This window comes from Theropithecus gelada, chromosome 3 (assembly GCF_003255815.1).
Source record: "Theropithecus gelada isolate Dixy chromosome 3, Tgel_1.0, whole genome shotgun sequence".
Taxonomy (NCBI): domain Eukaryota; kingdom Metazoa; phylum Chordata; class Mammalia; order Primates; family Cercopithecidae; genus Theropithecus; species Theropithecus gelada.
Genome location: NC_037670.1, coordinates 62,347,730 through 62,375,728, shown reverse-complemented (window position 1 = coordinate 62,375,728; position 27,999 = coordinate 62,347,730). Strand labels below are relative to the sequence as shown.

The window sequence follows — 27,999 nt, the reverse complement described above, 5'->3', positions numbered from 1 at the left end:
GGATGTTTATCTTTCCCCCTGCACTTGGGAGTACACTGCATTGTCTTCAGGCATTGCCCAGGGTGCTCAGGTCTCGCCTCATTTCCTCTTGTTGTGTTTCATAGTTTCTTGCCTTGTCCTACAGACATGATTCTTTCATGCATCTGTCTGAGCATTATAAACACGTATTTCAAAGCCTTGGTCACACTTTTTTTTGTTGCATATGGGCTAAATTGGTAATCTCTTTGTTTTGTTAGCTATACTGTATTTCTTAGGATGGGACTGCTTCATGTGCTTTTGGAATGTTGGTTTGCAGACTCGCTTTAGGTGGGTTGTTTTTTTCTTTTCCTGCCTCCCCCTCCCCACTCAGTGGTCAAGTCGGGACAGACTGGAGCTGCTGCCTCATGGAAGACTGCGAAGGTTGCAGTCTGCGTCACTGCACTGGGAGGCTGCTTGGGTTAGCTCTGGCTGCAAGGTTGCATCCATTCTGCCCGGCTGCCTGGCCATGAGTTCACATGTACTACAATCCGTCCCAGGCAACAGCCCTTTTCCAGCATCTTTGGAAAACAGGGGAGCCCCACCACAGCTCTCGGCTGGATATGCTGGGCCTGGTTCTGGCCCTGCTTCCCCAGTCACTGCCAGAGAAGGGAAAGCGCAGCCCTTTGTATTCCCTGGGACCCGGGCCAGCAGCACCCATGCTGCTTTGGGAGCCACAGCCCTGAGGGGACAGAGCTATTCAATGATCAGCGGACATGCTTGGGTCTGAGCAAGGCTGAATTCTTTTGGCTTTCCCATTTTACATGCTATGTGTATGTAAAATGATGGAGAGGTGGCCAATGTCAACGGTGTGCTTAAAGGTATCAACCCTCTTGAGTCGCTGAGCAGAGGTGGGGTTCAATATAGTAACGTGTTCATCCCTTCCTTTAAGCCCTGTTTCAGGCGTGGGGATATATCCGAGACTCAGCTTCAACTGCATACTGTGTAACTCCACATCAGGGAAGAGAACCAGCTGTCTTCTACATGGAATGTGCTCCACATTCTGTGCTGCAAATAAATGTCCCTTAATTGAACTACTTTGATATCTGTAGAATATTTGAGCGTACCATTTAAAGACAAAGGATAAAAGGTAAGCCTTAAAAAGTTCTTTCAGTGTAATTTTTTCTGGTTTCCTAATTAAAGTATTAACCTAAGTTTTTATATGAGCATTAACACCAAGGCTCAAATTATTTCCATTTAAGTGAGATCATTTGTGAGCATACAATGTAACATGTTAAAATTTTCTTAAGCTTTGAAGTCAATACTAACAAATTGGTACCCTTTCCCCGCATCATGTCATTTCAAAGTTTTCTAAAAGAGGATCCTAAAATTATGCTTGCCACAGAAAACCTTGACAGCTTTTATGAATCTTCTAACAATTGAGAAAACATTGCTTTGACTTCATGGTCAGATCCCAGTTTTTATTTTTATAGTCAACCTTTCTCATTAAGTAATGTAAGAAAATCTAAGTATTCACATTCCCACCAGCTCCAGGACCTGTGATTTACTGTACCTAAACTCTCCAATAAGCCAAACAATGTGCCATGTGCACGTTTCGTTTAACCTCATCCTCAGGCTCCTCATCCTACAGCAAAGCTTCCATTTATTAGATCTAATTTCCTAAGTAGTCTAATTTCCCAAAGGTAGTTCCCTTTCCTTCCCTTCCCACAATGACCTCACTGGAAATTAAATATTAATAGAAGGAACAAAAAGAATCAGAGAAAGGTAGAGAAAGACCAAGAGTACATACACCCAAAACCATCTTAATTGGAAATATAAAAATGCCAAAATCAAGAGGATTCACCTTGGAGTACCCTTCAATAGGCGACATTAAGTCGCCTTTCGGCTGAAACCTAGATAACTCGTATGAAACTGATCTTGAAGTTTTGCTCACTGAAGTTTGCTAATTGAAAGGAAATACATGAAGATATCAGAACCAAGGATCTTTCTCTATTTTGGAATTCACTGTCCTTAATGAGAAAAGAAGAACCAATGTTAGAATCGTAATCTATTAGTGTGAAGAGCAACATTTTAGAATATCAGGTCCTGGCACTGCTGCAAAGCTAGAACTGGGAGTGTTCCTGTGTTTTGTTCATTCCTCACCCTGGTGATGTGTGAGCCGGTCAGACTGTGCGGGGAGTCCTGGTCCTGCCGGGTCTTGTTGACTGCGAGGTGTCTGCTCCACCTTGTCCTAAAAAAAAAGGACCACAGCAGAAAGGCCGTGAGTTCACAAGAAGCATCCCACACTTTTCAACACCCAGCTTTCCCAGCATTTCCTTTCTTCCTCAATTCCTTACTTCCTTTCCACTTACTTACTTTTTCCTTTTTCAATGATAGTTGTTGAAAATAGACTGCATAAGGGAAGCTAATCGTGAAAAGGTGCAAGCTGTTCGGCAAGGGAGTTGAAAGTTACTCCTGTGTTTGGGCTTAAATAGCTTTCCCTGAATAGCAATTCAAAGAGAATTATTGCCAACTGCTCCATTTAGGCAGTGAATACAAATAATTAACATTCCACGGAACACATGCATTTTCTGTAACAACTACAGGTAATCAAGTGCTGGGCATTCTGTTACCTGGGACAGAAACATCTAGAGAGTGTTTTATAAATGGTTCCCTCCACAAAATGTTAAGGAGCTCTGTGGCATCTTTTTAGACATTAGTGTGAGAAAAACACTTTTAGTCAAAACGTAAAACAGCAATATTATGATCCTAAGCCCACAATTCTAGAAACACACCTGCATGGGACCAGAAGCCAATGAAAGACACATTCAAATGTGGGGAAAGAAATATTATCAGTGACTAACTTGGGGTGGAGAGATGTCCGTTTTCTCTTATAGATTTATAAAATCTTTGAAATCTTTATGATGCATATGTACTACTATTGTAATTAAAAAGGTCTGAACTGTGCCAAAAGTATAAGATGTGCACCAAAACTACTATCAATATTAGTACATTGTCACAAATATCATAGTTGACTTCAGCAAATTCCCTCCTATTCATGCAAAAGAGACTTTCCAGATTGAAAACTGAAGCACGTGAAACATCCAGCATGCAAGGTGCTGGCGACAGCCAACATGCACACACAGCTCCCTCTGCCAAGCGGGGCTCCCGCCACAGAGGCAGCCACTGAGGCATGGGAAGTGAGTTACCCTCACAACCCTCATCACCCAGTGGGTCCCGGCTGTTCTGGGTCTTGAGTTAGAGAGTCCACACTCCTTCCCACCACTCTGCAGCACCCAAACTGCCCAAGAAACTCAAAAGGCACGTTGATTTCAACAAGGTGACCAAGCAGCAGGTCTTAGGAATGGGACTCTTAATTTCCGCCTGAATATTTCCCAGCAAGCGGCTTCTCTGCCCAGAGCCCTCCTTGCTCACGCATGAAATGGGATGGATGCTCACTTCTCTGCTGCGTGCACACTGACCTGGGAGCAAACAGGTTTAGGTCTGGTCAACGCTGTGCTTCACGGACCACTCACAATGGGGGGAGGCAGAGGGCAGCCCCGGGGACAGACTCCAGCAGGGTCAGCTCACCCACATTTACCATTTAGAAGGAGGATGCTTGTTCCCTGGGAGGCAAAGTCGCGTTCACGCCTTCCTCCAGAATATCTGGAGAAAACAAAATAAAACGAACAAAGCCCTAAGGGAGACATTTTCATCAGCTTCTCTCTTTTTCCCCTTTCAAAAGAAACAGCTTTCTTTTCATTTTTTAATCACAGATGTAAAACTTAGTATAAAAATGTGTATTTTCGTATGTTAAAAAATGAACAAAAAATTAAAATGGAACCTCTTTTTATCAGAATAACAAAAACAACAATTACCATGTGCATCTATGCAATGTTTGGATTATTTGTAGAGAACATGTATACTCTATGAGTCACATGGGGATTACAAATGATCCTGATAAACACTGAATCATAATTATCTTCCACATATTGTGTTTTAATATCGTTTTTGAAATTTTTCAGGCCAAAAATCATCATCTTCGTCGGCACTCTAGTGTACCCCACCAAGTAGATGTGTAGTGTAATTCCTTTCACCAATATCCTACTGATGAACATACAGGTTGTTGGAAATGTAAGCTTTTGACTAAGAAAGAGGGGAAGGGCTGTTTGGAGCACACAGTGTCTGGGAGCAAAGGGCAAGGTCCTCAAGAACCCCCACAAGAGGCACTGAGGAGGGAGCTGGGTTCCCCTGGCTATCCGAGAGGGTGGTACCTCCCAGCTCAGCCCCTCAAGTTCAGCCATCTCCCATCTAGTTTCTGCAGTTCCATGGCCAACATTTCCCACCCAGTCTGCTCTTTAGCATCTGAGAGAAATATTTTTCCTCTTTTCTGAATTTTACAACAATCCACGCAAAGAAAATTTTTATATAAATATCTAACCTAGAGTAGATATAAAATTAGCCTAAATCCTACAACAGTGGGATAACAGCATTCCCGTGGTCTTTGCACCTTTGTTGTACATAACTAGACACGGTTGAAATCAGATTGTGTAAATAATTATGTGTTTTCCTGTCCCTGTCTTCAACTATTTTAAAACTTCGGTAAATATCATTTTTTTCATATTCTAAACTACTCTAGTAGACACTCTGCAGTTGTTTTCAACTTTCAGACAGCATAAATAATGATCAAATAAACACCTTCGGGCACAAAACTTTGTCCACATTTCTGATTATTTGCTTAGGATCCCTAGAAGTAGAAGGACTAGGCCAGAGGCCACGTGCACTTTTTTAAGATTCTAGATACACACAGTCAAACTCTTCTTCACACACTCACCCTTCCACCCGGAGTGAAGGCAACCGCCTGTTTCATAACACCCAAGCCAGCCAGTGACTGTTTATTTTTCTGGAATTTTTTTCTGGCTAATTCCAGAGGTAAGCAGCGGCCCCACCCTGTGGTTTTAACATGCAGGTCTATAACGCTGAGGTTGAACATTTTTCATAAGCGAATTAGACCTCTGTATTTCTTCTTTTGGGCTATCCTTTAGCAGGTCAGCTAGACTCGATCCTGAGGGCACAAGGGGTTCCCAGTAAAAAATGTCCATGAATGAATCACAAACCCGACACTCATCAGCTAAGGGCTCGGGGTCAGTTACCTGGATTTTCTGAGTCAATCTGCTCATCTGTTTATGATGGAAAACATCAAGCTAGGCTGAGCCCTGGGTGACCACCCATCCCTGGTGGCCCGCAGGCCTCCCAGCCCACTGTCACTGAACACAGACTTGCTTCCACTTCTCCCATGACGAGCTTTTTACGCAGTAGGCAAGTAAGTTCATTCACATTTGTAGAAAATGTTTCTCCCACTTTGCTTGTCTTTAAATTTAATTGTACTTTTGATTCTTAAAAGTATAATTCAATGTAGTCAAGTTTACTGACTTTATCTTTTTGGCACATCATTTAACCTTGAAAATCATTTTCAGCCTCTATCAAGAAAATTGAAAAACCTCCATCTGTGTTTTACTCTGATTTCTCTTCTGACTTGATGTATTATTCTTTCCTCTTCCTGACATTTATTTTGGGGGATAGTAAAAGGGGAGAAAATACAATGACTCCTTCCCCCTAAAAGTGGCTGACCAGTTCTACCAGGCCCACTTAGCACTCAAGCCTTCCTTTTGTCTGATTAGGGAGGTCACCCCGCTCACATGTTATAATCTTACACACATCCAAGTGTTTCTCAGCCACCTCCTCGCCGGTTCCACAGAGCTGCCCGCTCCCGGGCCGGCAATCCCACATTTTCCATTCTCACAGCCTGCCAACGTGTTTTCTCATCAGCAGAACATTTCCCCTCTTGCTTCTTTTATATGAATTCCTTAGTCATTTTCTTCCATGCAAACATCAAAATAGTTTCAAAGTTTGCTTAAATTATTAAAACATTTCATCTGAAATATTTACTGCTATGTATGTGAATAATTACTACACACTGCTAATACAAATGTTGCTATTGGGTTGATCCCACAAACACTGACAGACTATATCCAGAAGATATACTACCCCACCTATTTCAAAGCGTGGGTGGGACTAGCCTCCAGATCACCCAGGGCCTGCACAGCCCTGCTCCAGGCCTGTCCTGCAAGGAGCAAGGCCCTGCAGGTTAACAAGCCCGTTGGGTGCTTCCTGTGCACTGTGAGGTGCGAGGCCCATTCCTCTGTCAGATGACTGCTTTGCCCGAGACCTCCTCTTTTAAATGCCAACTGAGACATCTATTTAGAAGACAAGTAACTTGCAAACCTAATTTAAGGCAACCTTGTCTAAATAGTGTCACCAGATTTAGCAAATACAAATACAGGATGTCCAATTAAATTTGAATTTCAGATTAATAATTAATACTTTTTTGGTATAAGTATGTCACAATATTTCATGAGACTTACCCTTAAAATGTATTTGTAGCTTATCTGTAATTTAACTGGGGATACTATATTTTATCTTGCAACTCGATGCTTCAAGCACTGTTAAAAATCTGACAGGCCTGAATGACAAATTATGGCAGTAAGAACAAAATTTCAACAAGTGGCTCATTTGTTTATGAAATTCCAAGGTCAAAAAAGAAATGTACCTTCTTTAATTCAACAGATAAGACACTTCAGACATGAAATCTGTTCTCTTGAGAAGCCAAGAAAGATTTCATAGTATGACAAATTACAGTGATTGTAAAATAAAGCCAAAACACAAAAGGCAGCAGGTAAAAAGTTAGCCACCGTGGCATTAAAAAGATCACCCTGACAGAGCTGGAAGGTCAGGGGCAAATGTCTACCCACCATTCAGAGGCAAACAGTGGCACTTTGCCAGGTGCAGGGCAATGAACACAGGGACAAGAATAAAAGGTTTATCATTGTGTTAGCTTGGTTTCCTCTCCAGGTTAGTTTTTGTTTGTCTGTGTGTCTGTTTCCCAGCCTAGCCCACTGGGGGAAGGACTGGGAAGGGAATGGGGGAGGCCCTGTGAGTTTGCTTTTTTTTATTATTTTGAGACAGAGTCTCGCTCTGTCACCAGACTGGAGTGCAGTGGCGTGATCTCGGCTCACTGCAATCTCCGCCTCCCAGGTTCAAGCTATTCCCCTGCCTCAGCCTCCCGAGTAGCTGGGACTATAGGTGCGCACCACCACGCCCGGCTAATTTTATGTATTTTAGTAGAGATGGGGTTTCACCATGTTGGCCAGGATGGTCTCGATCTCCTGACTTCGTGATCCACCCGCCTTGGCCTCCCGAAGTGCTGGGATTACAGGCGTGAGCCACGGCGCCCGACTGTGAGTCTGCTTTTTACTCAGAGCCCTTAATCACTATGCTCTCTACCTCTAGGGGAAGGTGGAAGGATGGGAGAGGGCAGCCAAGCTCCTTAATTAAAGTCCCACAGGTCACTTCACTAATGCTGAACTTTCCCAAATCCACATGCTTTAGAAAAACTTGCCAAAGTCAGAATAAGCCGGTAGAGCAGATCGGGGCAGAAACACCACCTTCATAAAGATGAAAACGAGAAGCTCTCCCTCTCCTGGGGTGACCTAGTCCCAGGCCCTTTGCTGAGCCATCTCCTGTAACAGAGCCCTCCAGTGGGTGAGGAGAATGGTTTCTGTCTGCTCCTCTGTCCTGTGCCGGGCATGAGTCTGCCTCAGCTGCATCGACCAATAGCTGGTCTGCTGGCCCCAGTGGTGGGCGGCCGATGGAGCCAGGCCAGGCAGGAACACAGCCTGGGAGGCCAGCTGGGCTGTTCCTTCCGTAAGCCACGCTCTGGGGGTTGCACAAATGCCCCCTGGCCTCACTCCCTCAGGCTCCTTGCTGGCCCCAGGCTGGGAACCACAACTCAGCTGCTTTCTCCAGATCCCTCCATTAAACTTTTTTTTTCTTTTGCTCCCCACCCCCAACCCGCGCCCTCCAGAGGGTGCCCACTGCAGACTGCCAACACCCTGGCTAACAGAGGCAGGTGGCTTTACGTCCCTCACTCTGCAGATGAAGGGCCAGAGGTTTCACAGAGTACACATAAAAAGTGACTCGTAATCCAGTCTGTCACCGATGGACATTTGGGTTGATTCATATAGCAAAAAAAAAAAAAAAAAAAAAAAGTGACTCGTGGGAGGAAGAAAATGGTGAGCTTGCTGTGGACTCTGTGGGCATGCCTATTAGGGTACCAGGTGGCCTGGTGTGGCTGGTCCTCACCTGGGAGAACACAGTAGAAATGCAGGCTCCCAGGCCCCAGCCAGACCTAAGTCAGGCCCGCAGAAGGGGACCCGGGTGTCTATGTGTGAACTGCCCTTCCTAATGTAACGTGGCACATACCTCCATGGCACTCTAGGAGCCACCAACCCAGTTGGTTTTCCTTGACTCCAAAGCGACTGCTGTGTGCCTCTCACAGAACTCAGCCCTGGATGCTCACTATGTAGAATGTTCTCTACCCCACCCACCATGCACACCCCATCAACCCATCCTCAAGGCTCGTCCTTTGGGCACCTTCTCTGACAACCCCAACGAAAAGTCTGCCTCCTCATACCTTACCCTGCAGCCCTGCTTTAATTCCAAGCAGGAAGTAACAAGGGCCAATGGATTGGTGCCTACCCTCTCCCCAGAAACGGGCATCCTTGACTCATCCTCACAACCCCGGCACACAGCCCAGCCTCGCCCCAAGATCTGGGGCACGGATGCCTCTGCCTCTCTGTGAGGATGGAGGGACAAGAATGTTCCACCACTCACCTTTCAAAGCCCAGGCTTCAGCAAAAAGCATCACGAGGTAGCCTGGGCACAAAACAGAGGAGAAGCAGCCCCTTCCACCAGTTACTGGCATTCCGTTTCAACTAGAGCATCAAATGCACTCTTGCCTCTGCTGGGTGCCAACTAAACACTACAAGATGCACAAGAGGAACCGGCCCCAGAGAACCAGGGGATGTTGTTCATTGGACGATTCAGGCAGTTTTCTTATCTAAAAAGCGGGAGCAACACACAGCTGGAGAGGCAGCAGGAAAACTGGATGAGAGGCGTGCCATCATCAGTGCAGCGGGCACTGCAGGTGACAAATGGAAGGACTGCACAGCAGGCCGGACACTGACTCAGATCCCAGGCCCCACATGCTGGTTAGTCCTGGAACTTAGGGCAACTGCCTCACCTTTGGGGTATCTCCACACATTCCTGAGGCAGAATGGCCACTTCACAGGTCACTTCTGAGGTTCAAATTAAAATAACAAATAAAGGACTTGCCCAGCAACTAAAGGTACTGAGTGTTCGGTAGACAGCGGGCACTGACCTTACTACTGAACACAGGACTGGCAGCCTGCGTAGGAGGTCTCGCTCTCCCTCTCTCTACAGTGGGTATCACGTGGCTGTGTCCTCAGCCTGCCCTGTGCACAATATTTTCAGAACCCAGAGAACGGCACAGAAGGCACACTTAATAACTCCACTAAGGTAAACAAAGACCAATGCCACAGAGAACAGAATGACAGGGACTCGAAATGTCTTCCACCTGGAAGAATGCCCGATCAAAACCTACAGGCTTAACAGGGATCAACTTTAAACACTACAGGTATGCAAAAACAACCAACCAAATTAAAAAAAAAAAAAAAGTAACGGATGAGAACAGTGGATGAGAACTGCTCCTGAAGGTGCAATTAAAAGGGGATCTCCCAGCGCCCTCCCGCAACCCTCTCCTGAAGCTACCCTCAGATTTTTGGTGCAAAGGCAAAGAAGACACAATCCTACATGACCCACCATCCGGGTCTCAGAGCTCCCTGGGGCCTTCCTGCGGGCAGTTTCCCAAACCCCTCCTGCTCAGCCAGGGACATCAGCTGAGACAGGTGAGGCACATTGCTGGAGTCCACCCAAGGGTGTTGAGTCTGCAGATGAATATGTGAAATGCAACAGGGATGGGGTTTGTCATTTCACACAGGATGCACATAAAGAAGGAAAATGTTTCAAACCACAAGCCCATTAAGCTATCGCAGCCTGAGTGAAGACTGACTACCTGTGTTACCTGCATTTTGAAAATGGAGGCATCACCCAGCTCATCAGCTCCCTTCCAACGCCTGATACCCTCTGTACCAACTGCACATATGCCTGTTCTAGAACTTTGAATACACACAAGCCGTCAGATACAGTGTAGTTACAGATTTCACAACTACCCTCCCTCAGCCATATAATCACACTTTTATTAAATATTAATGTAAAAATGGCAGGGTTTCTACTAATATTACAGTTCCTGGGTACCAGGTACAGTGCTAGACAGTTTACACACATTCCCACTTAAATCCTGTCTCTGATGGGTACTGTTGTTACCTCATCCTTACCGATGAGGAAAAAGGAGGACAGCAGCTTGCCCAGCAAATCACATCTCATAACCGTGGGTGTGAGACCCACTGGGGTTGAATCAGAGAACATGTCCTTAACAACTGAGCCATGGGTAACTACATAATCTGTCACTCAGAGAATGCCTAAAACATGCAGAAACTCCACAAGGCTGAAAAAGGCTGAAAAAAAAATTCCTAAAACATTAGTGAACTTCGTAAAAGCTGCAGTATCAGCACTCCAACTCTGCCAGTTGCAAGGTGTGCAAAACTAGTCCCTCAAATGGAAATAACCCTCATAATAAAGGAGCCGGAGCCATTTTTCTCACCCAAAATGTTACTGCCTGTTTTGATATTACACTTCATGTCTATGCAAGAGGAAAGGGGGCAAGAGGTTTTTAAGCAGAGATTTCAGTCAAACTGATCCTTAAACCAAAACAAGAGCTGCTTCCAAAAGCCTGAGATGGGGAAAAAGAAAACTCAGCAAGCCAGGTGTCTTGTATCAAGGAACAAGGGGGATGCTCTTTACTTATAATTGTATTCATATAGGCTGCTGAGCCCGACATGAAAATATCTGGATAAGCCCTGGTCAGAGTAGAAAAAAACTTTTCTCCCACATGGTAAGAATGCCTGGCCTGGCAAGGAAAACGCCACCACATAAAAAATGATCGCATTTTCACTAAAATCATACAGCCTAAAAAGACACAGATCAGTGGCTTGTACTCCATATTCAGGCACTTATTTCCACAGAACTACCTCCAAGCGCAGCAATTCTTGAATTAAAAGCAAAAGTAGTGTATGAACTGCCTCACTTTAACCACCCACTCTGCAGTGTTCAGCACAGAAACATCAATTCTGGTTATTCACAAGGGGAGGAGTCTATCAGTCATTTACATTTTAAAACAGCTCTATTGAGATATAAATTATGTAACATAAATTTCATCTGTTGGAAGCATACAAACCAATGAATGTTAGTATAATTAAGGATCTGTACAACCATCGCCACAATCTAATTTTAGAACATTTCCATCACCCTACAAAGAAACCTCCTGCCCAGAGCCTGTCAATCTTGACAAATGGTTTTCCCAAAATAAAATGCCTTTGCCAAGTCAGTTTTGTTCCTGTTTTTGGATCTGGTATTCCCACATCAATGAGGCATTTTGGCCGAAAGGGGGACAGCACTAGCTCTAGAATTTCTACAGAAGCATAGCTACATGACCTTGGGGAAGACATTAAACCACCCTGTGTGATTATAACCTCCAAGGACTATTGAAGATTTAGTGTGATCACACATGGAAAGCACGGCTCAGTAAATCTCAGCTGCTATTTTTACTACTGCCACTACTGCCCCTGCTGCCACTGCCTCCTCCTCCTCCACTGTCACTACCTCCCCTCCAAATATTTGCACCAGCACTCCACCCCTTCCCACCACCTCCTTCCATCTCCATCACCTCCACTGCCCCATCATCTCCTCCTCTACCTTCTCCACCTCCTGCACCGCCACCTCCATCTCCTCTACCACCCCCACCATCATTTCACTACCAACTCCATCATCACCGCCAGCATTTCAACCATCTCCACCATCTCCTCTACCATCTCCACCATCACTTCCACCTCCTCCACCATCACCTCCACCTCCTCTGCTACCTCTATCACCTCCACCTCCTCCATCCTCACCTCCACCTCCTCCACCATCACTTCCACCATCCCCACCATCACTTCCACCTCCTCTACTATCACATCACCTCCACCTCCTCCATCCTCACCTCCACCACCTCCACCATCACTTCCACCTCCTCCACCATCACCTCCACCTCTTCTGCTACCTCTATCACCTCCACCTCCTCCACCACCTCCACCATCACTTCCACCATCTCCACCTCCTCTACTATCACATCATCTCCACCTCCTCCATCCTCACCTCTACCTCCTCCACCATCTCTATCCTCACCTCCACCATCACTTCCATCATCTCCAACATCACCTCCACCTCCTCTACCTCCTCTACCACCTCCACCTTCACCTCCAGCTCCCCCTCCTCCACTACCTACCCCTTCATCACCACTTCTACCCATTCCATCACCTCTACTCCTTCCCACCACCCTTCACCTCTTACACCTCCAACACCTCCACTGCTACCATCACATCCACCTCCACACTCTTCATTATCTCTATTTCCTCCTCCCCCTCCACCACCACCTCTACTATCATCTCTACCTCTTCCTCCCCTACCTTCACCCCTCCCCACCACTTCCTCCATCCCCAACTTTAACAAAAAGGCAACTATTCAGACACCAAAATATCCACATATATTACCATAATATTAATTTGTTAGTATAGTCAACATGTAGCAGTACCTTAATCGACCACGAATTCTACAGTAACTTAACAGTCTGAGAAATCAGAAGATCAGAATCTCTAAACTACCCACTTAATAATGCTGACAACACAATCTTTAAAGTACTACAAGAGGATTAGTGACAATGCAAGTTACAGTCAAATTGTGTTTACATACTTTAAATATGTACAGGCGTGGTGGCTCACGCCTGTAATCCCAGCACTTTGGGAGGCCAAGGTGGGCGGATCACGAGGTCAGGAAATCGAGACCATCCGGGCTAACACAGTGAAACCCCATCTCTACTAAAAATACAAAAAATCAGCCGGGCGTGGTGGTGGACGCCTGTAGTCCCAGCTACTCAGGAGGCTGAAGCAGGAGAATGGCGTAAACCCGGGAGGCGGAGCTTGCAGTGAGCCGAGATGGCGCCACTGCACTCCAGCCTGGGGGACAGAGAGAGATTCCGTCTCAAAAAAATAAATAAGTAAATAAATAAATACAACTTGAAAACAAACAACAAACTTCCACATGGAATAAAACATGTTTCATTCCTGGCCCCAGGGTATTCTAGCCAACCACGATTCAAAGCTCTAGAAAAGTGGGAGAGATTCCAGGTTCCCCTCCCTGAATATTTCCTAGTCCTGTCACGTTCCTCTTGTGGATTACAGAGAATCAATGCATACGCTAAGCTTCAGGAGGCCCCAAAGGACCAGGTCAAAATGTCACCAACATGCCAAATCCCTTCAGGAGGCAAAGAGAACACAGAGCTACCCAGCTCTATAATGTGCACACCCATCCACACGTGCACATCCAGACCCCAAATAAAAAGGACCGAGTAAAACAAGGCCTAATTATCAAAAGACAGTGTGGCATGCTAAGGAGAGCAGAGCTTTTTGGTGCACTCGCTGTGGGGACAACCCCTTACCATCTCTCACCTTCAATTTCCTTGTCTAAAACAGGGAGTGCATGGCCGGGCGCGGTGGCTCACACCTGTAATCCCAGCACTTTGGGAGTCTGAGGTGGATGGATCATGAGGTCAGGAGATCAAGACCATCCTGGCTAACACAGTGAAAACCCATCTTTATTAAAAATACAAAAAATTAGCCAGGCATGGTGGTGGGTGCCTGTAGTCCCAGCTACTCAGGAGGCTGAGGCATGAGAGTCTCTTGAATCAGGGAGGCAGAGGTTGCAGTAAGCCGAGATCGTACCACTGCACTCCAGCCTGGGCGACAGAGCAAGACTCTGTCTCAAAAAAAAAAAACAAACAAAAAACAGGCAGTGCAATCCTGAGCCCTCCTGAGCTCCCAGGTGGGGTGCACAAAGCCGTTGCAATTGCGCTGAGCCCAGCTTCTTCCACTTCAAGTTTCTCGTTTTCTCTCTGGGTCCCACAACCCCTGCAACCTCTACACTAAAACCAGAGAAGCAAACTATGTGCAGCTGTGAGAGTGATCAACAGAGCCAGGGTTGCCTTCGTAGCAGATCAGGGCTGTAGGAAGCACGTGACACACCCACACTCTCCCCCCATGAGCAGAAGGAAGAGAGGAATCTCTTCCTTGAACTTTCTCAACAATAATCTCAGAATTTGGAAATAACTCTCATTGTCCTGGCTGACCAGGAAAAGGCCCCAGGGTTTGATATGATGTAATCCTTGGTGGTGGCTTTTCCTCATTTCTAAGTCCCTCCCACAGGCAGAGGGCAGGGGGCCAAGGGTAAACGGCAGCCGATGCCAAGAATTTGGAGGCGGAATGAGGTAAGCTAGGTCTGGCCTGGAGCTCCAGCCTGGGGCTCCCAGGTGTGGCAGCCCTTCGAAGGGCAGGTGTGATCTGGAGCAGGGAAGGGCATGGAGCAGCTTCCAGGTGCAAGCAGAAGGGCTGCGCTGGCAGGGCAAGAGGACGGCGATTCAAGGTGATGCTCCCCAGAGGTTTTGGATAAAGCTCGTTTTATTCATAAAAATGAATAAACAGCACAGATCTCAGGGCTCAGGAAACTCAATCCCTCTGCCAAAGAGACTTTTCCCAGTAAGACCAAACTCGGGCAGCCATTACAGCAGGAAGAATTGGTGGATCCCAACCTTGCTGTGGGCCACGAGAAACAGTTCACCTCGCCCTTCAGGTATGAAAAATCTTATTGTGGGATGAGCCAAATGTTTACAAACTGCCAGTGTGACAAACTATGATTCTGAGCAAATAACTTCACTCTGGGCCTATTTTCTCACCAATAAAATCAGGTTTTTGGACCATATGACATCTAAACTTCTTCGGAGTTCTAAGGCTGAGTCTGCACACTCCACAAAAATGTTCCAAAGCAAATCTATTCCTAGAACCATGGTTAAAATAATATCATAGGTGCCTTCTGAGCTTCTGGCCAATATGAAATATAAAAGATTAGATGTACCCTCTCTCCTTAAATAATTAAAACTGAAACAGTTTTCATACATTTGACAACAGGCAGCATGGGACAGTAATTCCTGAGACATGATCCACATGACGCAGCTCTACCAGTGCCCACTCACTGGTTGGGGAGAGCTTCCCAGCTACAGCACAGGGAGGGGGGATCTCCCTTCCAGGCACAGCCTGGGGTCATCCTAAGGAGACAGAGCTCAACACTCAGGAAAGTCAAGGCAGAGAGGATAGCACTCAAGAGAGGGGGCTCCCCACACATCTCCAACTGAGGATTAATGATGCATGCATGTAAGGAAAATACCAAGACTGGGAGGAACCACCAGAATGAAGCAGACAGAGCCATCTGGAGAGAAGTGTGTTCCCACCAACCCAAAAGGAAAACTTCCTTACGCATGGGACACAAGACAGCCCTCAGAAGGGTCCTGCCTCAACAGTGGGGGCAAATAAGCCCCAAACTAAAAGTGACTCTGGGCCCAGCTAACAAAGCTTATAAGCCAGCCTCAAAAGGGTCAAACTATTTCCAAGCAGCTTTTTTCCAGAATAAAGTTCAAAATATTGAAAAGAATAGCCCCCTCCCAAGAAACAGTCAGCACCCAACCAGATGAAATTTACAATGACTGGGATCGAAACAAAAAGTACCAAGCATGAAAAGAAAATAAAACCCATCATGATACGGGAAATCAGCCAGCAGAAATGGATACAGAAATGTCCAAGATGATGGATATAGAAGGCGATATATTAAAATGATGAAGATAAATATGCTCTGTGCATTCAAGAAGGAAAAGCAAAGCATGAGTGATAAGCAGAGAAGTGGAAGATATAAAATGACCAAATCCAACCCTACAGATGAAAAATGCAATACAGGAGATGAAAAATATGCAGGCAGGATTAACCAGACATTGGACACCACGCTTCTCTCCCCTCCCTCTATCCCCAGTGACCAATCTCCAAAGACACACCGTGAGGCTCCCTCGCCCAAGGGCTGGAGTGGTCCGGAGAGGCCTAGGGTAGGAGCACCCGATGAAGACACAGTAATAGAAACTATCCAGAATGGCACACAGAGAGAAAAGGAAGATGGAAAAGATTATGATAAACTACCTCCAAATGACGATGCCAGATGAGGGGAGGGAGGAAGGAGCTCAGGTTTGGGGCCAGAGAAAATAAAGGCTGCAGCCAGCACCTTCTGTGTTCTCAGCTATTTGGCGGGGCTGGATAAGTCAACCAAAGTTTCTGAGCTTCACTTTTACTATAGGCAAATTTGGATCATACCCATTTCAAAAAGTTTGGTAGGAAAACTGAGTGAGATGAGGTATACAAAGTCCTGTCACAAAACACATGCTAGCTCCTTTCTCAACGTTGCCCCAAGGAGACAGTCTCTCACTTTGTTGCAGCCTAACAACTGCAAGGGGGTGCCAAGGACAGAAACACAGAAAGTCTTCACCCGTCCTTTCACTCAATAGGTGAACCTATTCTTACGTACTTGAAAAGCAGTTATAAGTGCAATAGTCTGGTTACTGCTCCAGCTTCAACCAACAGCAAGGAAGTCAGGGGCAACGGGGCTCCACCACAGGAAGCAGCTGCCAGGCCATGTGCTCCTAATGCTGCCACCGAAAGGAGGGACACTCACTCACATGAAAAGCTTGAAGAATGTGTGTGTGTGTGTGCGCGTGCACATGCGTCACAGTCACATATATATGTATATATACATAAATATGAATTTTGAACCATGTGTGGAAACACAAGTAATACAAACGTAAAATGTACACAGATACAGGTAATCTACAGATATGACAACAGGCACCTCCTTATACACCGCTGAAGTTACAAAACACTTCTTTACCTAAATACCTTCTCCCTATGTTAGGAACCTTGTTCATTATCAGTAGATCTGAAGAGAGTATCTTCCTGTGTCCATATTATCAACCAGGTGTTTAGATGGAAATTGCTTTTTAGCACCACTTAGCCAAGGCCTCATTCTCTGAAATGAGGTTCTTGGGGTCTCTGGACCCACTGAAGTGTGATGGTCAGACACACAGATCTGTTCACCCTGCACTGGCACCAGCTCCAGCAGGGGCCTACGAGGCGCAACCACAAAGCCATGGCCATACTTTGCTTGACCCCACTCCAGACTGCTCAACATGCAGCAGGCCCAGTTCTGATCCCCCCATGCAGAGACTCCACTGTCACTCCAGGGGAGTCCAAGGCGCTCTGGGCACCCAGCAAAGGGAGGAGGCCAGGGACTCAGCAGAACCAGACGATTCCAGCCCACTGACTAAGTGCCAGAACAAAGAGGGGATGGGATTCCCAAGCCAAGATCCGGAGGCTTGTGGAACTGTGTCCAGCAGAAGGGAAGAAAGGGAAGGGGATACAACTCCCTCAAATCAGGAAGCCCAGAACCCAGTTCAAGGGAGAATTAATACAGAGAGGGGAGGCCAGTTTGGGGAATGGGAAGATGAGTTTGGCTTGAAATGTCTTTCTTCTGAAATGCTGGCATCACCCTCACCTCCCTGAATGCCAGTCAGCCACCTGCATGGCTTAGTTACCCATGCAGAAATCAGTCAGCCTCCAACTCCTCCTTATCCACCTGTGAACTGCTAACTGATCCTGATTATTTTGCCTTCTACATCCACTTCCACCCACGCTTTCTTCTCATGGCCACTGTGGCACCCTCGGCTCAAGGCCGCTCACTCACTGCTGCTTCCTGAGCACACTGCCTGAGATGAGTGAGAGCTCACTCACATGAGGGTCCCAGAGTACAGAACTCAGGGACTCTCCAGCCTGGGTCTTCAACCCACACTCTACATCTAATACTTCACTCTTTGAGGACCAGAGATCTAACTTTATTCCAAAGTAATTTGTACATTAAGGGCAGGTTTCAAAAACACGTTAATAGCCAGTTCACCAGGAGCCCAACATAAGTCCTATACACACTGAAATCACAACCGTCGAAACTCTGAGAGCAGAGGTTGCCATTCACAGCTCTCAGGGTCAAGAACGTTTAAGCAGCAAGAGAGGCCCTGCAATTACTGTCCAATGTCTAAGCTTGTTGAACCCCTCAAAATCTTTACCCAAGCGTGACACAGTCATGGATAACCAATCACAGAGTTTCAGAGACTTGGAGTATCCAACCTCTTGGTCACTCAAGCAGAAGAAAAATAGTCAATCTTCAGAGAGACTGATCCATTCAACAAATATTTACCAAGCAATGACTCTATGCCCAGCACATGAGTGTTTAAAGCAACAATCCTGCCCTATGGAGTTTGTATTTTATCTAAAGAAAACAGATAGTAAGCAATAAACACACCATTTACTTGTTTATAATCTGAGAGTGCAGTGCTATGGAATAAAAGAACAGAATAGAGCTGGATAAACAGGGCGGAGACTGCAATTTACACAGAACACAAGGGAAGGCCCCACTGAAAAGGGGTCCAAAAGTGAAGACTGCAAGGAGGAAGGGCTAGGCCCACAGGTGTACAGTGACACCTACATGAAGGAGGAAAACAAGGCTGAAGAACATCACTGCGGGCAGAGACAGAAGCCCCTGCAAAGAGACTTCATCTTAAGAGTGACCATCCTTTAAGCTGGAAGCCATCATTCTCAGCAAACTAACACAGGAACAGAAAACCAAACACTGCATGTTCTCACTCATAAGTGGGAGTTGAACGATGAGAACACATAGACACAGGGAGGGGAACATCACACACTGGGGCCTGTCAGGGGGTAGGGGATGAGGGGAGGGAGAGCATTAGGACAATACCTAATGCATGGGGGGCTTAAAACCTAGATGATGGGTTGATAGGTGCAGCAAACCACCATGGCGCATGTATACCTATGTTACAAACCTGCACATTCTGTGCATGTATCCCAGAACTTAAAGTGAAACATTTTTAAATGAAAAAAAACAAAAAGAGTAACCATCCTTAACAATTACGCAGATGCCACTTTCCCCATGAAATAAATGCTACAACCAGCTCCTTACATTTCCACTATACTTTGGAATTTCCTACCAAGAATGAGAAGTTTTCTTTTTCCTGCGACTTTACTCCTTTTATAGGTTTTTTTTTTTCTTAAGTCATACCACCAAGTGATCAAATCCCAGTTCCTGCATGCTACGCAGGATCTCAGGCACCTAGAAAGAGCTGGTGGAGAAACATTCTTCTGCCCCCCACTCCGGCTGTTGGGAGCGGGGCTGAAATCCTTCACAGAACTTGAACGACCCTCAACAAACACCAGAGAACCCCTCGCAGAGCTGCAGGCTGAAGCCCATCTTCAGAAACAGAAACATGGTTTCCTACCACTTTTCCAAAAACACTAACAAACATATAAATTAAGTCTCAGAAAATTCAGTAGGAGGAAAAACTAAATATGAGCTAAATATTTACTTTCTTCTTTAAGATCAATGATAGAAAACCTCACAAAAGTTAAAAATAATGCTAATATTCATATCACAGTCACTTCGAATACTTTGTTTCTTTCTAGTTAAGATGATAATAATAATAAATGTACCAGTAGCCAGTTTCGCAGGGTCTGCTTGAAACACACATAAATATTTAACAGGTTCTGGGGAAACTGCCAAAGTGATTATTGACTGCATGACAAAGACAGGATCACAAACCCTACCTAAGTGACCCCCTTTGCCGAGACTCATAACTGGTGGCAGCAAACACAGGTAATGAGGCCCATCTGACACCAGAGGCCAAAGAGGCCCAGAGAGCAGAGGACAGGCACACCCCAGACGGGGAGCCTGGCACATATGGCAGCACTTAAAACCCCAAGGAGAAATAACAGTGAAAGCAAGTCATTCCAAAACTCACTATGAGCTAAACGTGCATGGTACAGGAATATAAAAATATAATTTAAACATAGTTACCACCTTAAAAGACCAGACACTTCAATCAGAAAGTAAAGAAGCTTATGTTTAAATTACTCTATGATTTTAATAAAAGGAATAATTTTAGGTTCCTCTCTCTGCCAAAGTACACCATTAAAAAAAAAAAAAATTAAAAAGTTGCCGTTTCCTAAATTTTCATCAGTGTATTTACTATGTGTTTAAAACATCATTTTTCTCTGTCTGGCTGCTGAAAGCACTTATCCAATAGTTTTTCTCTTCTGCAACAGAGCAAGCAATCACAGAAGTTGCACAGCACCCAAATCCAGTGCAGGAAATTGTCGCAATAAATATCCTCTTTGTCCAGGTGCCAGAAAGGAAAGAAATGCCCTGCTTCATTGAAAAGTTTCATAAATCGTTCACATGAACGCCACATAACAGTATTTGCCATATTCAAACCATTTTAACACAGTAAAGGTACCCAACCATGAAACTGTTTTAAACTTTCCTGGAGAATACACTAGTCCCCCGCTTATCCTGGTTTTACTTTCTGTAGCTTCAGTTACCCACAGTCAACTGTGGTCCAAAAATATTAAGTGGACAATTCCAGAAATAAATAATTGATCAGTTTCACACTGTGCGGAGGAGCATGATGAGATCCGGCCCCGACCCACTTTGTCCTGCCCAGGATGTGACTCCTCCCTCTGTCCACAAGATCCACGCTGCAGGCGCTGCCTGCCCATGAGTCACAGAGGAGCCGTTGCGATGATCATCAGATCAACTGCCGCGGATCACAGGGCTTGAATTCAAGTAGCCCTTACTATACTGAATAACAGCTCCAAAGTGAAGAGGAACGATGCTGGCCATTTGATTACGCCAAAGAGAAGCCCTAATGTGCTTTAAGTGCAAAGGTAAAAGTTGTCAATACTAAAAAAAAAAATCACATGCTACACTTGCTAAGATTTATAGTAAAAGCCAATTTTCTATTCATCAAATTGAGAAAAAGGAAAAAGAAATGTATGCTAGTTTTGCTATCACATCTCAAACTGCAGAAGTTCCGGTCACAGTGGGTATAAATGCTTAGTAAAAATAGAAAAAGCATTAAATTTATAGGCGAAAGACATGAAAACAAAAGTGTTCTGACTGACGGTATTTGGGTTCGGTACTATCTCAGATTTCAAGCATTCACTGGGGGTCTTAGAACGCATCCCTCAGCATAAGTGGGGACCGCTCTAGAGAAATCGCTACAGGCTGCCCAACTGAATGCAAAGCCACCTTCTTCTTTCCTGAGGTGGGAGTCAGCCTGAGCTCGGGCATCCACTCTGCGATTCACAGTTCGTGTTTCTTTGCCCCAGAAGAACACCCATAGGGACACACAGGAGGGAGTAAAGTTCTCCACGTGGCCACCAGAACCCACTGCCAAACCCCTGCCCCAGCATCAAACAGCATAATGCCCACGCCGGGAAACAGGGCACGATCCCTCACGTGGGCCTGGGAGCAGGCAACAGAGAGCGTATTGCTGGAACTGGGCACATGTGACAGTCAACAGGATGCTGTTCATAATTGCAGCAGAGCACAGGTGTGAAATCAGGATGACGCCAGCCTCCCTGGAGGACCTGCTGCCTCTCCTGCAAGGAAGGAACACTCAACCTGAGACTAGGGAAAAGCCCGTCTCGCAAATGTCTGAGGACAAGTGCACTTGGGCCAAGGGCAAGGTCAGCATGCACCTGCGGGCGGGCGAGGAGCACAGGTCGCTGACCGGCAGAACACGGTGAGGAGGTGAGAGGGGCCAAGAGGTGAGATGGGTGAAAAATGGCTGCTTCATGCAGGAGGGTGTGGGCCAAGGGGAAGACACGACCACAGCCAATCATTCAGCAGACACAGAAACCCCCCAGCACATCCAATGACAGGTAGGTACTTTCATATCACCAGCACCCAGCAAGTACCTAACATGTTCATACTGATGCACATTTAGGGAATGCTCAGTGAGTTTGAGGGCGGCATCCAAAGCCAGGTGGCCCCCACCCAGGCAACTCATGACAAAGTGAGCCCACCCCACCTGCTACCACCTTCTTGCTCTGCCGGCCCAAGCCCCCGCCTGTTAGCTCTTGTCTCGGCCCCTCGTAGGGCTCTGCAGCTTGAGAACTAGGTGTTCTGACCTGGGCTGGGGATGAGGTCCCACCTCACCGTGTCACCCACTGCCCCCATTCCCCACCGGGGAGGGGCCAACCAGAAGGGTGATAGGTCTCTACTCTGTCCTCAACCAGGATCTGGGGTGGCTGAGGATGGGGGAGGACAGAGGATAGCATGAGGAGGGGTCAGGCAGAGGGAGGCCCAGGACTGGATGCAGGAATGCAAAGGAGAGAAGGCTGCATGGGGGTGTGGCAGGGACTGCTGCAGGAGGGGAAGGTGTCCAGCTGAAGTCCAAGGAAATGGCCCAGGCAAAGAAACGGAAGGAGAAGACAGCACGGGAGCAGGGAGGAGGGAGCAGAGCAGTTCAGTATTACTGGTGGCAAAGGAGAGCCCAGGCTGCTGGTAGGAAGGGTCAGGCCAAAGACAGGCTGAGGAGGCTGACCCAGTCACTACGCTACCTCCTGGGCCCTACTCTCCTGTCTCCCCTGCACCCCCAAGGCAGGGTGTACCAGGGGTCCAGCAGCTCCCAGCTTCACAGGCTGTCCCCCACCAGCTGAGACTCGAACCCTTAATCTGCACCATGCCACAGCCACTCTTGCCCTGCCCACCCTCATGCCCACTCAGGAGGCCAAGGACTGGCCAAAAACTTACATTCAAGCACTTCCTGCAAGGGTCATTCCAATATCCAGAGCGGCTTCCTAAGGCGATAGAAAGGTCCCCTGGAAGGCCCCAGGGCAACCTCGCCTGGCACCAAAGAAGGGTCAGGGCAAATACTTCGGCTGGCAGGGACAGAGCAGCTCCGAGAGCATCTGCAGCCCCGTGCACCTACAGCAAGGTGGGAAATTCCATGTGTTTGAAGATTTCAAAGCCACAGAAAGCACATTCCCATCTGCCAGGAGAACACAGTTGATGAAGGGATATGGGCAGCAACAGCTTCAAAGCCCCACAACAAGGACTCAAGAAACAGGAGTCCAGGGTGAGGAGGTGACAGAACCAGCGATGTGAGCCAGGGCGACAGGGCCCAGGGTAACTGGATGATGGGGGATGGGCTATGGGGGAGAACACCAGGGTGACAAGGTGACAGAGTGATGGGGTGCGGTGACAGGGTACCATCCCCTCTCCCTCCCTGACATTACTTATACCTGGCCTCCAAACACACAGCTTGTTCTCCATAAAGCCTCTCCTCAGAAGCTGCCCTCAATGTCCTCCTTGGGTAGGGTTATTTTTAATCCCATTTCACCCATCTTAGGTAAAGACAGCACTCTGAGGATTAAGTTGTTTCTCTAGATGCCCCGGCACTCACCCCTCATACTGCACAAGCTAGAAAGGCCACATTCATGCCTTAGAAAGCTGAAAAAATCCATATAAGTACCCTGCAAATGCCAAGAACCTGACCTCAAAGACTAATTTACATGGAATTATCACCTCCACAATGTTGACAAATAAAAATACATTTATACAAAATTTACCTTTTTTCTAGTGAAGTTCTGAAGGGACAAGTAAAGCAAAATATAACTTTATAGCTATTTTTTCACAATACCAAATAGCTTTTTTTTTTCCTTTAGAAAAAGAGAAATGTTGCAATGAAGCAACGACGTCCTTGGCAGTGAAGGACTCAAATTCCATCTCTCTGTCCACAGAGGGGTCAGGTGTTCCCTCTTTAGAGTCATTAAACTACAGGTACAATTCTCCTTCCTCTATTACTTGGGTACGTCCTTTAAGCCCCGGCTATGTCGTATGCACTTTTGTATTCCCAGAATGGGCAACCACTAAGACACTGCCAATCATTTCCTCACTGTCCAAAGAACGAAATGTTCTAATGTTGTTTGGTTCCATCTTACAACTAAGCTGTTGTTTGGTTCCATCTTACAACTAAGCTGGGTTTCAGTTGAGGTCTAGAAATGTAGGATGAACCCCTCAGCCAGTACCCCAGAGCCTGCTAAACCAGAGTCTAGGGGTAAAGAAAAAAGAGGAAGGGGTCTTCAGGGATGCAGCCCCTTGGATCCCAGGAGCAAAGACCCTGTTCAGGGTTCCAGTAAAGTGCCCCTGGTCAACTGGGAATTCCTAAGGCCCCACTTGTTGGACAGGCATTGGAGGCTCTCATTTCGTAACAGTGGGAGTATAACTGTCAGCCTCACATGCCTGAAGCAGTACTGGGATTCAAACCCAGAGCCTGCATGCCTCCTGGGCTGGCTCACCTCCTGCTGGCCACGTGGCCTCCCACAATGGTACAGACTCTTGATGGAGCCAAGACTAGAACAGCTGCTCAAGGCAAACAGACACAGGAAGGTGACAGCTATAGAGGTACACACAGGCACCCTCCAACCTTCACGCCCTTGCACAGTGGCAAGGAGCTGGTTAAGGACGGTCAGCAAAAGCACAGTGGAGTCACATCAGGCCTGTCGGGAAGAGTGGACAACACAGTGGGAAGGCACAGATGCTGTCCCCCATGATCTGCCACTGGCTGGAGGCAGTGGACTCGCATGTTCCAGCAGCGCCTGAGGAAATCTCACTATGCACAAATGACACACCGAGGCCACAAAGGGCCATAAACGCAAAGCTTCAACTTTGCAAACTGGAGCTGCCAAGGACAGAAAAACCACAGGCATGACTGTGATATCCTGAGATAGCCAAGACTAGTACTTCCAGAGCCATCTGCGGGGAAGAAGCAGTTTTTGCTGTCCCTATCAACCTGTCAAGCACGGACACTTCACAATTCACAATAGCAATGAATTGCTAGAAAGTAAAATAAAACAAAAATACGATACACACCCACATTTTTATTCTTAAATTCAACATTCAAATTGCTATAAAATCTCTAAACACATTTTCTCTATATCTCTACTTATCATGGACTGGAAATGAACACGACCTGGGACACAGCAGTGGGTGCATGAAAAGACCTTCCTTCAAAAAAGTCAACATTGTGTTACAACGAGGGATGGGAGGATGTGTCCTGAGGGGAGAGTGTGAGCCGCCCAGCTCTGAGCTGGTCAGTCTCATCTGAAGTGTTGATTAGTTCTAGTCCTTTCCCTTAAAGAGGGCTAGGCAAAACAGGAGAAAGGAAACAGGAAAAAGTGCCACAAACCCCAACAAAGGAAGGATGCCTGAAGGAGCTGGGGGCTGGGTGAGTAATGACACATAACTTCAAATGCAGAGAGGCGGAAGTGATTTGCTCTGCGTTACTGACAAGGCCAGACGGGAGCACAGTCAATGTTACAGGAGGCCCATCTTCTGACCATAGATAAACAGGCTGTCCCTGAGGGTCATGAGTTCCCTTCTCTTTGGTAATCAAGTAATGTGACTCTATGCAAAGAAAACAGTTGAATCAAGGATTCATGCTCCAACCAGGTACACCATGATGCCTTTCCAAGTCTGTGTGCACTTGATAACTGCCATCTCTCCTGGAAAAACACTCCCACAAGGTAGCCCTGCCTGCTGCCTCCTCTGCTGGTTACCTGCCTCCTGCCTACCTGCCTGCTGCCTGCCCTGCCTGCTGTAATGGCGACTGATATGGTTTGGATTGGTATCCCTGCCCAAAATCTCATGTCCATCCCCAAGGTTGGAGGAGGAGTCTCGTGGCAGGTGACTGGATCACCCTGGCAGGTGACTGGCAGGTGGGGGTTGCGGCAGAAGTCCCCCTTGCTATTGCATGACAGTAAGCTGTCACGATACCTGGTTGTTGGAAAGTGTGTAGTACCTCCCCTTTTGTGCTCATTTCCTCCTGCTCCAGCCACATGAGACTTGCCGGCTTCCCCTTTGCTTCTGCCATGATTGTAAGTTTCCTGAGGGCTTCCAACCATGCTTCCTGTAGCCTGCGGAACTATGAGTCAATTAAACCTCTTTTCTTTATAAATTACCTAGTCCCAGATAGTTCTTTATAGCAGTGTGAGCGTGGAGGAATACAGTAACATGCAGACACAGCAGGTAAGTTGTGGTTTTTGTAGGTCTAATAGAAACTTTGACACTTTACAACTGAAGAGGCAACCATCTGGTCTCGTAAGTAGAAACAAACAAAAAGAAAGACTTTGATAAGTGATTTCATAGTAGCTTCTGGGCAGATGGCAAAGGGAAAGATGATTACTAATACTGAACTTACATGGGATGAAAAATTAAAAGAACACAAATATTTCTGTGGGGATTTAACCCCCATGATAACTAGGAGGCAAACAGAAGTGGGACATAGGTATCCATGATTAGATATGTCCTTCTCAAAGGCAGCGCAAAGTCATAGACCAATAATGTGTTATGTTCCCCCACTGCTTATGAAATCTTACTAAAAAGATCATTAAGTAACTCTAGCGCCCCCAATCAATCAAAGAGATATCTGCACAGCCAAGCACACAGTGCCAAGGAAAAACCAGACAGTGCAATGGTTAACGACACAGGCTTCAGGCTTGACCCCGCAGGCCTGATCCCTGATGTATCCCATACAAGCTGTGTGACCTTGGGCAACTTACCAGTATCTGCAAGCCCTGGTTTCCTTGAAAAAAGAAATAGAAAAAATAACACATCCAGAGTACTTGCCACAGTACCAGAGAGAGGATAAAAATAACACATAGAGGCTGGGTGCGGTGGCTCACGCCTATAATCCCAGCCCTTTGGGAGGCAGAGGTGGGCAGACTGCTTGAGGCCAGGAGTTCAAGACCAGCCTGGCCAACATGGTGAAACCCTGTCTCTGCTAAAAATACAAAAATTAGCTAGGTGTGGTGGTGCGTGCCTATAATTCCAGCTACTCGGGAGGCTGAGGCAGGACAGTCACTGGAACCCGGGAGGTGAGGGTTGCAGTGAGCTGAGATCGCACCACTGCATTCCAGCCTAGGTGACAGAATGAGACTCTGTCTCAAAAAAAATGAAAAACAAAAATAATACATAGAAAATATGTGATAAATACAGTTGTTTATATTATTCAAAAGAAAATCAGACTTTAAGCCCATACTTAAGAGGATGATGATGTTTGAGAAGATAAAAAAAAGCGTTGAGAATAAATAGATACATATTTATGTATCTTTATTTCCATTTATTTACTTATCTGTCATATTTCATTGATTGTAAGACACGCCCCACTCTCCATTTTAACATTTTAAAAATGCAAACATCTTACAATCAGCACACGTGACACATTTAGGGACAATACATCATAATCTTTATTTCAGCTGAAAAGCTGTTGTTAAAACTGACTTATGGCATTTCATGATCAAAGAAATTCAATAAGTGCAAAATTGCAGGATACAAATTCAATGTTTTATTACAATAATTCTGAGGAGGAGATTTTGGCATTTGGACAAAAACTTGTTCTCCTCAGTCTCACCAACATTAAACACACGCACACTTCACAGGGACGAACGTACCTCTGTTACTCAGTAGGAGAGATGGCCTTTTTCTGCTTTGATAATCTCATCTGTAAAGGGGAGAACATGAAGGTCCCCACCACGTAGGGTTGGCAGGAGAGAAAATCCAAGGAAAGTCCTCAGCATGATGACCAGCATATAGCAAAAACCTCAGTTTTCTCATCTATAAAATAGGTATCATGAAGGTACCCAATTCACAGAGTTGGTGGAAGGCTGAAGACAAGGCAAGTACACAGGAAGTGCTGAATCTTTTCCCCACTGGCAGCCTCTGAGTGGTCAGCTTACAGGCTGTTGAATATGTAAGTTTTAACAGTTCTAGCAGGAAATGACATGGGGTGGGGGATTCATCACACTCCCCTCTACTTGTCTGCACAAAGCACACTACTGACAGCATCCCAGGCCACCGCAGCCCATGGGCGGTTGTTGCAGCTGTCTGTCTTCCTCCAGGGCTGGGAGCTCCCTGCAGGCAGGGTTGACATCTTGATCACCTGGTACCCTAATACCCAGCCATGGTCTGCCAATCAACTGTTCATAAAATGGTAAGTGAATAAACAAATTAGTGAAAGTTACTTAGAACATTTAAAAATAGAGTTTTCAACTGATTCTGTAAGTTACAGAAACTATACACTATTTACTAATATGTAATTAACTACCTAGGATTTAAATAAAAGCCAGTAAACAG

General features: G+C 46.2%; 1 protein-coding gene across 6 annotated transcripts in view; it reads right to left on the bottom strand.

Annotated features, from left to right (window-relative positions):
* Positions 1-27,999, bottom strand: part of GRB10 (growth factor receptor bound protein 10) — a 203,648-nt gene that overhangs the window by 111,003 nt on the left and 64,646 nt on the right. For 3 of the 6 annotated variants that reach the window (XM_025379745.1, XM_025379747.1, XM_025379743.1), the window contains one exon: positions 2,119-2,206. The exons of 1 other annotated variant lie outside the window; for it this stretch is intronic. Coding sequence is in view for 1 of the 5 variants with exons in the window: in XM_025379743.1 (XP_025235528.1) it covers positions 2,119-2,206 (88 nt within the window). In the remaining 4 variants the exon portion in view is untranslated. Of the gene's footprint in view, positions 1-2,118; positions 2,207-3,437; positions 3,622-26,426; positions 26,450-27,317; positions 27,525-27,999 lie in introns of those variants that run through there. 2 more of the 6 variants (XM_025379744.1, XM_025379746.1) reach the window with 2 other exon arrangements.